The sequence below is a fragment of the Opisthocomus hoazin genome, chromosome 5 (genome assembly GCF_030867145.1).
Source record: "Opisthocomus hoazin isolate bOpiHoa1 chromosome 5, bOpiHoa1.hap1, whole genome shotgun sequence".
In the NCBI taxonomy this organism is placed as follows: Eukaryota; Metazoa; Chordata; class Aves; order Opisthocomiformes; family Opisthocomidae; genus Opisthocomus; species Opisthocomus hoazin.
This window is the reverse complement of record NC_134418.1, coordinates 61,633,778-61,650,597: the sequence shown is the minus strand read 5'-3', so window position 1 is coordinate 61,650,597 and position 16,820 is coordinate 61,633,778. Positions and strand designations below refer to the sequence as shown.

General features: G+C 40.6%; 1 protein-coding gene across 9 annotated transcripts in view; it reads left to right on the top strand.

The window, feature by feature from the left end:
• The window catches only part of PDLIM5 (PDZ and LIM domain 5), a 131,908-nt gene that overhangs the window by 62,823 nt on the left and 52,265 nt on the right, over nucleotides 1–16,820 (top strand). For 2 of the 9 annotated variants that reach the window (XM_075421491.1, XM_075421495.1), the window contains exons 4-7: nucleotides 9,775–9,817; nucleotides 14,193–14,209; nucleotides 16,174–16,191; nucleotides 16,495–16,667. In XM_075421491.1, the coding sequence (XP_075277606.1) occupies nucleotides 9,775–9,817; nucleotides 14,193–14,209; nucleotides 16,174–16,191; nucleotides 16,495–16,667 (251 nt within the window). Of the gene's footprint in view, nucleotides 1–9,774; nucleotides 9,818–11,099; nucleotides 11,510–14,192; nucleotides 14,210–16,173; nucleotides 16,192–16,494; nucleotides 16,668–16,820 lie in introns of all 9 variants that reach the window. The other 7 variants (XM_075421489.1, XM_075421493.1, XM_075421487.1 and 4 more) reach the window with 4 other exon arrangements.

Genomic DNA, 16,820 nt, shown 5'->3' with positions numbered 1-16,820 from the left:
AGTGATGTTACTTGTCTCTATTTACACTTTTGTTTATCAAAAACAGAATATGCCCCACACCTGTTGTTTTCCTTTGAAAAACATATCTCTCCAACAAGCACAGTTTATGAAGCTAACTTGCAGGCATTCTTTAATTATGAAAGGGCATGTGATGATCTGTCAAGGGACAGTTGTCTCTAAATGGATTAAAAGAAGCTTACATGGGTTAAAAGTGGGCTGTGCCCCTTTGTAGGCTGAAAATAGTTCAAGTTAGCTTGAGCTGGCTAAACAGTGTGTATTCAGTAGCTATGCAGGTAACCATTTAGTTTCTCCATTTCAGATAGTAACTTTTGCACCTCTGAGAATGTGGGATGTAAAGAATAGAAAAAAACCCAAGATAAATATCTGAACTGACCAGTGTTGTTAGATAAACTGTTCCTAAGCATCAGCCCGGAGGAAAAAATGAGACAATGTTTAAATAAAACCTGTCCTCTGTCATGCAAGATCATCTCTCAGCTGTTGAGAATCTAAATTGCACTGTCCTGACTCATCAGCAGGGCTCTTCCTACCTTCCTCTAGTAAAGAGTGGAATGAGAATAAATTAATGATTGGCTGTTTGGAAAAGAAATATCTTCCTGAATGATAGTGGTACTCTCATGAAGCGTAACAGCAGGAGAAAGATAGGATTTTTGGTAATGCTGGCAAAAGCAGGCAGGTTTTCAGTATTTTCCTGAGGTCTGAAACAAAGATAAATACAAGTTGAGAGCCACCACTGTGAGTTTAACTAGATATGTAGCTGTTACACCACCTAATAGAAAGGTAAGTGGTAGCTGCAGGGTCAAGTGTCTATTAATAGCTTAAGTCCACTGCTGCACTGTTTTGGGGGTGCTTTTTTCCCCGACATTTTTTTGAAAAATTACTGCCTTTGAAAAATTCCAGGGTATTGTCAGTAGAAAGTCATGTCTAGCACAGAACCACAAAACCCCCTGAGGTAATAAAAACACATATTGTGCCTGTCAGACATTGCTCGCTCACTTTTGTCTTGCCTCATAGCCAAAGTAATGTTTCCAGCTTTGTGAAAAAGCTCAACAGGTTTTGTGACCATCAGATGTTTTGCATCTGTTTTACATCAGTGATTAGTTGCCCACAAAAGCAGTTAATTACTTCGTATGCTGTGATCGTGCTGTGAATGTTATCCCCTAAGTATTTTTAGCTGAGAATGGTAAAACCTACTTTTTCTAAAGCGAGACTGCGGGAAGGGAAAAGTCCTTAGTTAGCTGGATCAGTTGGAGTCAGATGGGATTATTAACTTTTCTGTTCTTTTTCACTTGTTGCAAATGACAAAAGAATTACAGCACTCTGTTTTATGCACCTTTACTTAATCAGTGTCAGAGTTTCCAGTATAACTGGTTCCTAGTCCGCTTTATTGACTACAGGAATTAACTAGTTGAGATCACTGCGGCTTTTTCATCTTTTTTGCCTAGCTCTTGCTGTAAACAAAAGAATTTCCAGCTACAGCTCATACTCTGGCAGTTGCTCTTTGACTTGCCTTTCCCTTGAAGGTGTGGCAAGACCTGCTGGCCAGGCTAACGTGAGGTCTTCTAGATGCAATAGTTGGAGGCTTATTTCACACTGAAGCTGTTAGATATCTAAAGCTGTAGCAGACAGCCATGTCGAGACAGAAGTAGCTTTTCTCAGCATGTGAGACCTGCAATATACACTGCTAAGCCAGTGACTGTAAATACAAAAACAATAGACGGAAATGATAAAGGGCAACAAAAAGTGAGGACCTGTGGTGGAAAACTTAAATCCTTCTGGCAAGTGCATGTTCATTGAATTGATCCTGTAATAATTCTGTAATGCAGTTTATAGCATTTCAGCCCTGCTGTCTGCAGCCACTGCTCCCTGTGGTGGTGTCCCCTCTGTGGAAGGGCTGGGGCAGCCCCTTGAACACGGTCGCTGCAGTGAAGATGGGTGCAGGTACGTGCTGGCTGCGGTGTCCCTGTGGTGGAAAGGCACAAAGTACTTGCAGCAGTTTGCCAGCCAGGCCCTGGGCTTGTGCACCCCGAGGGTGGATGCTTAACTCTCGCTGCTGGGGTGGTGTAGGAGGGAGCAGAGAGAGGTGTCTGAGGGCCTGGATGGGAAGGAAGATCTGCTCGTTTGGTGGTGGGTTGGGCTCAGGAGTCAGACAAATGCTTAATGGTATTCCTGACCTTAATTGGATAGAATTTAAAACCATAGCATAGCCTATTAAAAGCAACAGAGTTCATCCTGGTTAATATATTTAGCCTCATGTATCTTTACGGGTTCTGCCACATCCCTGGCTTTTCTGGACCAGCCCCAGGCTGAACGGTTTTCCTGACAGTCGCGCAGTTGCGGCAGGCTCTCCGCATGTCCGTGTGGTTGAGGCGGAGTACAGCTCCAAACAGCACAGGTGGAAATTCAGTAGCTGTGGTTTTAGTTTGCTCGTGTTGTTCCCGTAGCATCGTATGTCCATAAGAAGTGGGAGGAAACAGCTGGGGTTTGGCCAAAGACGCCTGGGCAGTGCTGCTGGGGTGCGGGCAGGTGACACTGCTTCCCATGCTGGTGACCTAGTGAAGGACATGGCTCTTCTGCGTGACAGCTGCCCAACACCTCAGAAAAGGAGCTTTCATGCCATTTGGTTAACTGTGCTTCCACTACATTTCTCTCAGGTTTTCTTGAAGCCGTGGATGGGTGAGCTGCTTTGTAGAGGAGAGATGTGCTTAACTCCCATAAGTAAAAGATAATAATCTAATGGCTCTCGAAATTGCCAGATTCTTCATTTGAGAGAGAAAAAAATTATATAAATGCTCATCCCCAAGCATGTACTTAAGGATAAAAAAACATATGTTGGAGGTTGAGGAACTGTTTGTCATGAATTTCCAGTTGAAATAGCTATGACTGTGCTTTCAAGCTTATTTGGGCTGTGTTTTAGACAAAGGAGGTAATTTCAATGTTAGTCACCATATTGTGGAAAGCACTGGAAAAAACAATTTAGTGTTTAGTGTTGAACCTCCTAAATTATAACCTATATTTGATGACAGAGTGAAGTCAGCATGAAGTTCAGCTTTGTTTTTTTTTTTTTTTGAGGGCTTTGGAGGACTGACTACGTCTGCAAGTCATTTAGATCTGTGCTTTTCGTTAGACTGGTTATTTTTAAAGGGTAGCTTGCTGTGGTAGAATTAGTTTCTAATAAGCACTTCTGAAGAAAACTAAATGTATAAATTCCGCTTTGTTAAAAGCCTGGGCATAGTTGTTTTGTCTTGTTACTTGCACCTGACTGTTATCTGGATACCGTTACTTGGCAAGACAGCTTTAGGAAAGCATAAAGAAAAGAAAAATATCAGTTTATATCAAGGCATAACTGACAGAAATGGCCACCATCACTGAAGGTAATGTATGAGGAGGTCTTATATACAAGACATTAGTTTTACTATTGCTTGTGAGGGGTTAAGCAGTGGCAAGATGGGTTTTCTGCCTACTGAACTTGATCGTTTAGACACGCTGAGCTACCTCTTGTATATAGGCTGCTCTATAAATTTGAGGACAGCCAGCAGTGATCTGCTGTACAGGAGCGTGAGGCACCGGCCATACTTGGTACCTGGGGGTGCTTTACCTGTTTGGGCTCTGACCAGGGGAGTCACGGGTGGGAACAGGCAGATGTGACCTCTACTCTGGTGATGGCTGTGTGCATGGCCTCCCTTGGTTTCTAAACCTTCTGCTTTCACGGGGGCGAGAAGCATGGTTTTAAAAGTCTCTGGCAGTCGAAAGGTAAGAGAGATAAATTCCACGGTATTTTTTCTTTAACTTTTTTGTTTGGTTTTTGGTTTTGCTTTAATAGAATAAAATATTATCTGCCTGCACTTAAACTCTCTTTACAAATGCATTCAGTAGGGTTGCCACAGACCACAGGAATGAGACTATGAGCAGTGGTTGCCTTTGGGAGGTCTTGAAAACAACTGATCCTTTGTGGGTAGGAATACCAAAGCAGAGGGCAGCTTGTTTCTCTCCTAAAATGTCAGCACTGTTTATTTTAACACATGATGGTGAAATCCCAAACCTTACTTAAATGTAAGAGAGGGGACCTACGTTAGATCTGGCCAACTATCAAATAAGCCAGTAAAGCAAGAACATAATTTTTCTTGCTTTTACCTGACCTAGTGCTTCATCATAATCTAATGTGCTGGGGGAGTGAACAATGTGAGGATGTAAAGATATTATGTAGTGTACACTAAATGTAAAATGCTGACATGCACATTATATTAATTCTCCCCCTTTAAACTTACTGAAAATGTAGAATCAGTTGAGAGTGACTTGTGAGCTAGTATTCCCAGGCTAAATGTAATGAAGTGTTAAGTATTATCTCAAGGTACTACTCTGTCGAGAAATAAATACCAGTATTCTCAGCATACTCCATTAAATATACCTCATCAAAGAGCATGGAGCCCAAAAGATAAAAGCTGTTTAAAAATAGCCCATTTGGCTAAAGAGATCCTTTTCTGTCACTTCCTATACAAGTGGAGCATCCGCAGAAACTCTTTTCAGTATTTTGTTAGTGCTGAGACAACTGTGTCTCACACTGTTTGCATTTTAATGTCTGAATAATCAGGAGTTTACAGCCTGAGCTTTTAGGGCAAGAGGAGAAACAGTGCATTTTTAGTGTAAGAAGTAGTTTGCAGAATGAGATGCTCATACTAAGACTGCTGGAGATGTATGGTATCTGAAGTGCCGTTATGCATCCCTTCTCTCTGGTTTGAAGTTGCCATTTGTTCTTTTAAGCAGGCGGTCAGTGCTGTTTGTAAGTAACATTCCCATATTTGTCATAATTTGGTATGTTCAACTAAATAAAAACTAACATAATAAACAAGCGCAAAGAGAATGACTTAAGACATAAAACATAGTTGACAGCTGTCAGCTGGTATGTTACCAAGCACGATGACCAGAGTATAGATTTGAAAATATTGCTGAGTTTCTTAAGGAGATAAAGAAGTCATCTCCTTTTTGCAAGGAGCGCAAACAGATTCCAGTTCGGATGGAGTACTACCTAGTGATAATTTTGCTACCTCTGCTTTGCCGTGTGTTGGGATGTGCAGAGGTCTGCAGTCTCTAGGCCACAGGTGCTTGTCTTGGGAGGGTTGCCGAAGCGCTGGTTTGCCGACTGGCAGTGTGTATGAAACTGTGGGAAATGTAGTTGTATGCTATGTTAGTGTGTGCAAGGCATCCATTTCTGATGGTGTAGAAGTTGCAACAAGAAGCAAGTTTAAGAATGTTTTTGCTTTTCTATTATTGTGAGGCAGAGCAAGGTTGGTAAGAAATGAGTTATGTCTGTGATGGAGAAAGGGCTTGGGTCTAAGGAAAAAAGAAATACATTTGGATTGTTCTTTTTTCTGTGCTTTAAATTACATCTGCATTTGTTTTTGTTCAGATAACCCCTAGTGGAAGTCATGGCTTGTTATAGATGTTAAACGTTTTCTACTTGTCATCTTTTTGTATGAGTAGGCTAATTTATGGAAAGTGAATGCATTTAGCTTTCTGCCCTGTCAACTGACTGCTCTCTAGAAATGAAATGAAGCAGATGAACAGAACTGCAGACTACAATGGCAAAACCAGTAAAAGATCAGGTTTTCAGAAGGAAGATCTGACTGCTGGCTTCTCAGGGGTGTAGTATCTGCTGCCAAAACCTGTATCCTGATTGAGGAGCTAGGAAAAAGGAGTTGGTTTCAAAAACGAGAGGGGTGGGGAGAAAATCCTTCCTCCTCTTAGACAGGTTCAGTTCAGAACAACAAATACAATTTTGTGGAAAATCTTGCAGACTTTGTTTCAGGATCAGAGGTTTTGCAGCTTCTTGTTTTCTCTCACACCGGAGTTTGAACAATGCTTTCAGTTGCAGAGGTACGAAAACTCCAAATGCAATACCTGTATTAATGCGGGTATTGCATGCTCACCTTGTTTATAGAGGGGCTCATAAGTGCAGTTACCTACTTGTGATTTTTCCATTGAGTTCAGCATCTGTTTTTTAAGTTATGAAAGTAACACAGTCGCTTTTACTAAGGAGCAGAGTGACTGGGGGTGATGGGAGGTGAAGTGGAGTTCAGAGGAGTGACAACGCTGAAACGCCTTTTGGATTTTAGGTTCAATGAAGCTTTAGGGATTTATTGGCTGAAGGTTTGGGCCTTTGTTGTGTGGTTATACACGCAGGACAGCTGAGACATGGCAAAAAAAAAAGCCTGCTTTGCATTGAATTTAATTCCATAACACTAATTATTGAGATTATAGTGTTTTCATTGATGATTGATCTTTAGAGATGATGTATTAAATTGTGCTCATTGCAGAACCATGAAGTACTGCAGCTTTAGCTTTAATAATGTGGGGGTTTTTTCCAAATATTAGTAATTATGGAAGGATTCTGTTATATTGCTTGTGTCATTCTTTTTTTTCATGGGTGAAATACTTGGAAGGGGAATGAATAAAAGGAGAATTTAAAGAATGAATAGTTTTTGCTGGGCATGTTGCTCACAGTGAAGAGCAGACTAATTCATTTTCCTAATAAGGCTGTACTGGAAGTTGGAATGTTTTGAATTGCATTAAATGTCACAAAAGTATTCATCAGAGAGAAGTGGTTTGTGGTATGTTTAGAGAGCAAATTTGGTCATGTTTGGTCGAAATGAATTGTTTACACACGCTAAATATAGCTTTTTTTTCTGAAAGAATAAATAACTTTGATGTAGAAGCCTGTGCAAAAACTTTGCGCGCTTTCATTTTCAGTATTAGGCTGTTGGTAAGTGATGGCTGCTGCTTCTATTTTTGTTGTCTATAATAATTCATATGAAGCTTGAAACTGTAACCGTTTGCCAAGGTCTTCCCTGTGAGTTGTTTATAATAAGCGTTTATACCGAGCTTTTATGTCTTTGCTTTGTTTGTATGTTATTGAAAATATTACATAAGCTAGTGTACTGAACTGCTAGTTTTAAATCATTCAGAAAACATCCTACTTCAAGCCATCCTACTTTTCTAGTAAGTAGTAATGAAGTAGTAACGGGGTAAGTGTGTCATCTCATTTTGAAAGCCTTTGTCATCAGTTATTCATACATTCAGTGTGACCAAAGCAGCATGAAATCCTGATGTGTTTAATTGCTAGGTGGCAAGCGAAGTGCTAACAGCTAAGGAAATGTACAAGATTATGCGGTTTAATTATTTTTTTGCTATGCAATTTGGTAATATCCATCAAAATCCTAAGGGAAATAGCCCTGAAGGAAGTATTTTTTTACATGTATGTGATGGATGTGTTTTTGTTTTCAGCTTGAAGTGAGCATTTCCTTTTGTACTGTCTTGTCTAACCACCATGCATTTTTCACATTCATCTGAATGGTGGCTTAGTTTGCTGGGTGAGCATTTTCTTTATCCAATACAGGATAAATCACTGATTTTAGGCTGATTATGGTCTGAAGTCAGCAAGGCCAAGTTAGACTGTTTGAAGTATGTCTGGGACACACAAATTTATGTCCTCGTTTCAAGTACGTTTGGGGGAAATAAACTAATGTGCTGTCTGACTCCAGTGTTAACTGAAACGTTCCCAATGTTCTTTTATCAAGCCTTTTTTCCACCCTTTTTTTTCTTTTTCTTCTTTTTGTATGGTATTTTTGAAGATTAATTTTGAAGAGTATATCTTCAGATCATCTGGAAATAGTGATTTGAAATAATTTTTGCTCAGTGCAATATTGATGAATGCAGAGCAATCTCATCCATTGCAAACTCAATTTTGATTATTTTGTAAAAATAAAACAGAAATTAAGTATATTCCTTTTATAAGTCTGGAACTTCAAGGTCCAGCATTAGCAAAGAGAAGGTTTTTCTCAAGCGTGAAGTATGGCAGTTGACGTGAATTATGAATGTCTGTCTTTCTACTTTTTACTGTTAGATCAGCTAAATAAATACACAAAGCATTCCAAATTACTTTATTTAAAAAAGTATTCCTAAGATATGGAGTAAGATGCGTGTTTCCTTCTGACTGTGGTCTTCAGAATGAAAGAAAGGTTTCTATATGTGTTGGCATTTTGTTTTTTTTCTTCTCGTTGCTTTTCTTGCTGCAAACTGACAGCTCTGCAATTAAGAGTGATTAATGACACGCCCCAGCGCTTCGACGAGCTGGAGGTCAGTGTGCTGGGAGGCTTCGAACCCTGTGAGAAAGGGGAGAGCAGACCCGCTCCTTGGAGCGGACAAAGCCCTCGCTCTGTTGAGAATCACTGTTGATGTGGACGTAATGTGTGTCAGCGGTGAGGCACAAATGGTGAAGGCGAGGTGCAGAAGATGATCTTTTCATGTGATGTTTTGGGGTTTTTTTTGTTTTCATTTTTTCTTATGCCAACATATCATGTGGATTAAGTGCATCTCCCTTTTTGGAAGCTAGTTACTGAACCCTGCACCAGGATTACTATTGCTGGAATCTGATGAGCCCTGAGGGGCAAATGGCTTTGAAGGAAGAAGTAAACATTTGGAATATAATGAGTAAAAAGGAAAAAAGAGGGAAAAAGGAAAGTAAAAAAGAAAGGAGTTTTTAAATGGACTAAGTGTGCCTAATTCAAATCTAGCTCTCCACGTTTTCCTAGTAGAAATAGAAAAGCTGATTTATACAATAGAAGTCCTTTGAATTGTAGCCTCTGTTAGCTGATCTCCAATTAAACTAACCTTTTTGCCTCACTTGCAAATTAGCTTTTGTAAAATGAGAAACCAGCTTCAGTTCTTCACAACCCTGTTTAAAAGGTTTGTTGGAAATCAGGATTGTGTGATTTAGGCAGGATACCATTGCTGGTTCTTGGGTCGTTAAGGGTGCCAGCTTTTCTGAGTAGCTACCAAATATGGCCAGAAATGTTTTAAAATGTGGCAGAAAGCCACTTTTCTAATGAAACAGCATGAAAAGACTCAAGTGTCAATGTTTGCAGACAAAATGTTAGTGTCAGGTTTATTGCCTTTTTTTTTGATTTTTTTTTTTTGTGTGTGTTTTTTTTCATGTAGGTATATGAAAATCTGAAAAAAACAATGAAATGAGATGCCTTTACTTGTAACATGTTGCCAGTTCACTGTAGGTGTAACAAAATCTCAATTCTCTATCTCCTTCATCCTTTCCCTTGTGATACTTCCTTCCCTTCCCACCACCCCGCAGTAGTTTCAATGTACCCATTGTTTGTTTGGAAGAAACTTTTTTGCAATCTTCTGTGGAGTTCAAGTCACTTTAACCTCACCTTTGAAGACCAAAAGCTGTGCAAAAAGTTTCTGTATTATTTAACTTGCTAAGTCCCTCAGAAGGATTTTTGGTGTTGTTGTTCTAAAAGGAAGCTTTCTGTTTTAAGCCTGAATAAAGGTTATGCGCTGTTTAAAATGCAATTTATCTGACCTGAGCATTTGAGTTAAGTAATGTAGTTTGCTTACTGTTTTCCATACTTTCATAAGAAATTGGAGCTGAAGTCTCCTAACTAGTAATATGGTATTTTGAATTTAAAAATCAAATAGTAATTGATGATAGATGTTGGAGTTCCTAACGTTGTGTCCGGATAAATTCATCCACTTTGTATTTGCCTTGTTCTTGTATAACAACAATGTTGTAGGTTTAACTTGAATGCTTCTTGTTTCCTTTAGAAAAACCTTTCCTTTTTTTTAGAAGAAACAAAATGAAGTATTTGATTTATCTGTGAGTGGATGTGGTGAGCTGGAAAAGGGAAATGCTTAAATATTAAAGAACTTTTTTTTATGATTACGTGTATGTTTTTCCTCTTCCAGAGTGGCTTCTATACAAAAACCTGATCTTGTTCATGTTACAAAGGTATGTTCATCGTCACAACCAAGAAATGTAGCATGTGACACTGTTGCCCATCTGTCAAACCCTGTTGTGATAAGCACTGTCATTCCAACCTTCCTTTCAATATAACGTGCTTGATTTCCATGTGTTACATTAAGAGTATTGCAGCATTTGAGTCTGTGAGTTCCCCACGACCTCCCAAAAGAACTGAGACCTGGCAAATGATTTATCAAAAAAAAAAAAAAAAAAAAAGTGAATAAATGTTAGCTTTGAACTCTGAACATTTTTTTAGAAAGATGTTGCTGAAGTTTTTCCTCTGTCTCTGGGAGAAACAGTAGTAGGATTTTTTGGTGGGGGGGTGTTGTTTTGTTTGTTTTTTTAATGGGCACTGAAATCTTCCTTTGTATTTGAAAGAAGCTTATATAAATATTAGAGCTTCAGAGAACAATTCCCCTCACTTTCCCGAGTTCTTCTAATGTTACATCCTCAAGTAATACTTTCAACCCCCCCCTTTTGTGATAAGAAGGCTGTTTGCAAAGTTGAAAATGCTTACAAATGGCCTGTACTTGAAAATCCTCTCCAGTGGACGTAAATGATGTATAGTATATTACTGTTCTGCTGACTGTGATATGAAAGGCCACAGTGTGGGAACCACCATGTTAAAACCTAGCTCCTTGGAGGGTGGTAATCGCATTTTTTTGAGCATTTTGATCTGACAAGGCTATATGAAGACGTTGGGTCACATTGATGGAGTGCAACTGGAAAAGCTCACTGAGTCCCCAAAGCACCAGCCTCTAACAAATGAGCTCCAGGGCTCTAGTTCTGCTCTTACGGGCTGTATCGACAGACCGATATATACAGTGTGCGTGTGTACACCCGCACATGCTGTTTGTGTATGAGGAACGTGCATATCTCAAATTGGGTTTGAGAGGTGGAATGTGGATTTTTATAAAAAACACTAATTTCTTCCACATGAGTTAACCCAGTGGGTTTTGCGATAGAGTGGTTCCTCAGTTTGTCTTGAATTTGATTTGTGGGGTGTCTGCTTTGGGTATGATGAGAGGAGTTAGCATGGTGGGGTCTCATATTGATTGTGCATGCCTGGAGTGTTCTTTTTCCTAAAATTCGTGGCTTGTTTTCCATACATTTCCTGACTGCAGTCTCGGTAAAGCTTGCTTTTCTGCTTCTTGGTTTCACGCTAGGCGGGTTCCCCGCCCCCCCGAGAGCAGCAAAAATCCCTGCTGAGGAACATGCATGTGTTTGGTGTGGTTTTGTGTGTTTCTTTTTTGTTTTTCATCTCGCATAGGGAGAACCTACAGAAGTAGTTAAGCCTGTGCCCATTGCCTCTGCTGTTGCACCCAAAGTCACTGCCACGGCGTGTGTGGCTTACAATAAGACACCGAGGCCGTTTGGAGCCGTAACGTCCTCCAAGGTCACCTCCATCCCATCGCCGTCCTCCGCCTTCACCCCAGCCCAGGCGGCCGCTGCGGCCCCGGCCCCGTTCGCTGTGCCTGGACTGCATGTTAACGCCAAGCCTAACACTGAGCAGCAGTTGCCTGTGCCGAGCGCTGCTAAACCTGCGGTTAATGTCCCACGGCAGCCCACCACGCACAGTGCCGCCCCGAGCCCCTCCGCCGGCAACGGCGCCCAGGATGTGGCCGAGGGGCCGCGACGAGGATTCAGAGAGAACCAGGGGGAGAGTAAACAGCAAAATGGGTAGGTGGGATTTTTTTTGCTGTGAGGGTCTTTCCTCGCAGGAAAAAAGCTGGGCTTGTTTAAGGGCTGAGTGAAAAACAGCTCGGAGGAGTCATTTAATCCTCTGAAGCGAGTCTCTCAAGAAGGACTTGCATTTTAAAAGCGGTGCTTCAAAGGGCCAAACCATACTTCCTGTGATGATTTTTCTCGGATGTGACATTATATCAGTTTATAGAGTGTCACAGCTAAACTGAGTAAGGGCCACAAAATGCCTTTACATGATGGGTTGTGGGTTACACGATGTGTTTTGGACCTTACAACAAGCCCAGTATTAATTTTGATGTCCGTGTCTCACTGTGTATTTTGACTCCCGATACGGTGACTGAAAGCAGCAGGCACTCAAAAATGCAGAGCAGTCTGTCAAGAAGGGTCGGCGGGTGTTGCCATGGCCAGGAATGAGATGCTCTGAAAGACCAACCGTGGGCCCAGCAGGACCGGTGAAGAAAGGTCCTAGAAGGGAGGCAAAGGGACAGATGTTGCATGACTTCTTTGCACAACACACGAGAAACTTTAAGATGCGTGCAAGGAAGCTGGCAAGGTGGAGCAGATTTTTTGTAACATTATAGTTAAATACCTCAACTTTAAATGTTACTTTTATCCTAAAAAAGCAACACAGATTTAAAATTTGAGTCATTTTCGTATTCAAATAATTGTGTTAAAGTGGATATTGGAGACGTAACATTTAAGGGACAGTAAGGCTGCATAAAAGGCTTATACTGTATCTGGTGTGGCATCTAGGCTAGTAAACAATAGACTAGTAAATTAAACCGAGCCGAGCAGAATCCTGGGCACTCGGACCTGCACTGCTGCCCTGTTTCAGCAGCATGCTTTTGGCCCAGGCCACCTCGGGCTCTCCCAGAAATTCCTAGGCAGGGCTGGGGAGCTGCAGCACCCAGGGACCGGTTCCCAGTGGCTGCTGTGCCGGAGGCTGGGCGCGAGCAGTCACATGCCAGTTGGCCTCCGTGCCCAGCAGCGGTGTCCAGTGGATTGAATTGAGTAATAAAAAGGGCAGGAGGGGAACTGTAGGTTTCTCTTTGATCTTAAGAACGTAAAACCTGTGCTTAAAATCTAAAAGCTGTGATTACTATTTCCCATCCCTCAAAGGAAAGGGGCTGGAGGAATAGGCCTAGTGCCTCTCTCCTCTGATACTCTCTCAGTGCAGAAAGTGTAGGAAGAACTCTACAGAAAGGTAAACATCCATGTCAACCAAAATACAGAATAAACTGCAGTTTCAGTTGTGCTTCTCATGGAGGGGAAACAAAACTTACGTAGCTTCCTATTCCTGTTACATTGCAGTACAAATGTTTTCCATGTGTAGACTCGTATAACGCAGTCCGTATGTATTTTGTATCATACCGTTATTATGGTAACTTCCAGCCCTTTCTTAAACAGCTGATGGCAGCAGTCCACACTGCATAGAAATGGGATGAAATGGGGAGACCCCAAGGACTTGCGAAATAGGGAGATCCCAAGGACTTGCTCAGTGCTGGTAGACTCACTGAATACACTTTGGCAAACTGACTCTGTCTTTCCAGGAATGCTGTTTTAGCAAACACTGTGTAAGGAGTACTCTAAAGCAGCAATTGGTACTGAAAAAGATGAACAATAGCAACAAAATGAAGTCTACTGGAAGGAAGTGCTGCAGGCGTAGAGTAAGAACTTGGCAATTAAGATAGGATGAGTAGGTGAGCACTGTTTCATGCCCTGCCTTATGGTTAGGGGATGAATAATACAGACTGAAGAGTACCACAGCTGACAGGCGAAGAAATCCCTGCCTCACTGCCAGCCTTCTAGATATAGTTTGGGAAAGCTTGAAAACGTTTAGAGCTGTAAAAACCTACTTCATTTTGCCATCTTTCTAACAATGGTGTGTTTGGGCTGTCTAACTGTCTTGCAGTCTTAAGGTAAAAAAAAACAAAAACAAGCAAACAAAAATTGCTAAAGTGATTATATTGGACTGCCACTACACTACTTGCTTAGTTTTACTTAGGAAAATTACATTTCTACAATGATGCTTACCTATCTCCCTATTTAAAGTGGAATCAATGACATTTATGAAATATCCAGAATCACTGAAGTTTGGAATAATTTATCAGTCTGAAATAAATACAGTTTTGCTTCTATGTGTTGTATTATTCATTTTGTCAAAAAAAAAAAAAAAAAGCATCTTTTGCCGCCTTCATAGATAGCACTGCTGAGCAAGTGCTGTTCTTCAGATATGCACCTTGTCCTACCCAGAATTTTCTCCCTTCCTCCTGACTCCCCTCAAACCATGTTCAGGATATAAACTATTTGCCTTCCCTTCAGGAAGGGGAAGGAAGTTTTGTTTCCCTTGTTTAGTCTTGGCTTAGAAAGAAAACAATTTTGCCTTCACTAGGCTGCATGTATTTATGCTTTTATCAAGACCTTCTTGCCAACTCTCGCATGAAAGTGTGCCTGCTGCTTAAAACAGGTAAGGTGTCCACAGACTTTACTCAATTTAAGCTCAACTGGGCTAAATTTTTCCCTTGTAGGTTCTCTTGGTGATTGTGAGTTTGCCTTACATGATATATGGCTTTACCAGAGTGTGGATTTGGAAACTCCTGTTAATATTTCAAAAAGCAAAGAATGTATTAACACATCAAATACTTTTTTTCCCTTGCAGATAACAACAGTGACAAAGTTAGTATCGACAGCACTGGAGTTGAATTATGGTCGTTTTTCCTGTTGGAATAACCAGCATGTACATTTGTTTTGCAAAATTATAGCTCTTGCAGAGTTTTATATTTAAATTTTGCAAAACAGCTTCAGCTTTTCTTAGTAACTTCTTAGTGTAGTAAATGGTTTTGTCTGCATTGGACATGATGTGATCTTGCTTTTCACTCTGTTAAATTTTGCAGCTTTTTTTTATTCCACAAAACATTTGTGTGGTGTTTGTGTGTATTTGTAAATCTTGGTGCACCTATAGCTAATTGGTATTAGTAATACAACTAGTGAATGGTGAAATACAGTATAAAAGCAAAAAATGATTTGAGGACTATGGAATGAAGCACCAGATACTGAATTCATACAACAAAAATAAGCAACATCCACGTACTGTGATTTGTACATGTTAGGGTTGATAAATATGATTGAGGTTTTATTGTCTTCTCTCCCCTTGCCTCAAGGCTGAGTTAAGGGGAGAGCCTGTCTTGTCAGATTTCCCGTTGTCTCTGGCACCACCTTGTTGCCTCAAGGAGTCATTGCCAGTAGGCTCTGAAGTCCTATAAAAGGGACCAGCAGGATCCACAAGAGAAGTCAGCAGGATATTTTGTTTATAATACCACTTTCAACAAATATGAGAGACTACTTATTTCACTCTGGTAGTCGCTAGAATGAAGGCAACTGCATGTAAATAATTACATTTCCATGTAGGTGTACACCTTTAATTACTGCTTTAATTTTGAAATTTTATTTTTGCCATTAACTGTTTTGATGCTTTACTTCATTCTTCTCTGTACTTCTTGTACTCTGTTCTGGATATACCACTTTTTTTGTTTCTATACCCCTTCCCCTTTTAGTAACCTCGATAGGTCGGTGTACTTCACTAATACTGTGTGTCAGTAAATGCAGTCTTTTGCTATCATTTTGTATAATACCTTTCACATCATTCTTATAAGTATTAAGTATTCTTTTAAGCTAAAGTATGTACTAATGCATTCAACTGAATGGGCCTAATTCTTACTTGTTGACAATTAATAACTTACATCATTCTCATTCATATTTTCCACCTGTCGTTACCAGAAACACTTTGGGCATTAAAAACACAGAGCAGATGTAGTGGCAAAAATGGAAGTTACTTTTAAAGGGATTTTTTGGTAGAGTTGTTGTATCTTAAGGGTTAGATTTTAACAGTTAATCTCCTGTAAATTCTGTAAAAAATCCCTGTATGTTTAAAGGGTCTTAATGATTAAAGTGTTGGGATAATTAATATAAACTTTAGGAGTAATATATATATAGTGTGAATCTTCGGTTATTTTTTCCTAAACTGATTAGTGCAACTGCATGTTTTTTATATCAGTTACTGAAAGCAACGTTTTAAAACCCCACATTCTTGCAAGTCTGCTAGCACAAGGGTTGCTAACAGCATGTAGGCTGCTATGGGGAGAATTTCCCCACTTCTTTGACTTCCAGAGAGGGTAGTGAGCATCAATATTTTCACGTTATGCTCCAGAACATCTCTACCTACACTTTCAAATGGCCTGGTTCTGATCCGGCTTTGCCAGCTGGAAAAGACTTGGCATGTGCTGGGTGGCCCTAGTGCTTTGGGCCTTGTGAACGAAGAGGAAAATCTGTCCGGGGCACCTGGTCTGAACTATGCAGACTACCTTGATTTACCAAACCAAACAAATTCCCCTCTTACTCCTGTAAGGAAATTTCTGTGAGTTGAAGTTTAGGTATGGGGGTTCTGTCCTGTGGTTTTGGTAGTAGAATGTGAATGTTGCTATTAATTGGATTTCAGTGCCCTTTCGCACAAAACTAATTCAATAGAATAATTAGCTGCACTTCTGTTTAACTTTCTGACTTTATTTCCTGTTTTCTTTTTCTCCTTTTCCTGTTTATGCTGGGAAAACTTTCTCTTGCTGTCCTACTCTGTCATCTCCAAGGAAAAACCCACCCAAACGGTAAAGGCTTAAACATGTAAATGTCTTGATAATACTGTCTTTTACTGTTTCGAGTGTTCCAGCACTGAAACAAGGAAAAGTATTTCAGCTGGGTTAGAGTAATTGTACAGCTGTGTTTGGTTCAGAGAACTAAATGTGTTCACGTGTGCCTGTAGAGCTCACTGCTGCCTGTCTGCATCCAAACGCAGCCGCTGCCTTTAAACATTGTGAAAAGTCACCGTTCTGCCCATGTCTTTGTAGCTACCCCAGCCCAGGTGGTCTGTGAAGCTTTTTGCTCACTGTTCTTTCTTCTCCTTGATGCAGCCCCCCGCGGAAGCACATTGTGGATACCTACACAGAGTTTTACCACACGCCCACCCACAGCGATGCCAGCAAGAAGCGGCTGATTGAAGACACCGAAGACTGGCACCCCCGGACAGGCACCACCCAGTCCCGCTCTTTCCGCATCCTTGCCCAAATCACCGGCACTGATCATAGTGAGTCGTTTGATGTAGAAGAAATAAAAGTAATGGCCTTGGAGAGCTAGGTGTTTTTAAAAGCTAGGGGTGGGGGGAAATAGAGAAAGGATTCAGTCACATCTCTTGTGTTTTCCCTCTTGGATAAAAAATCCAGTAAGCAGAATTTTGGTT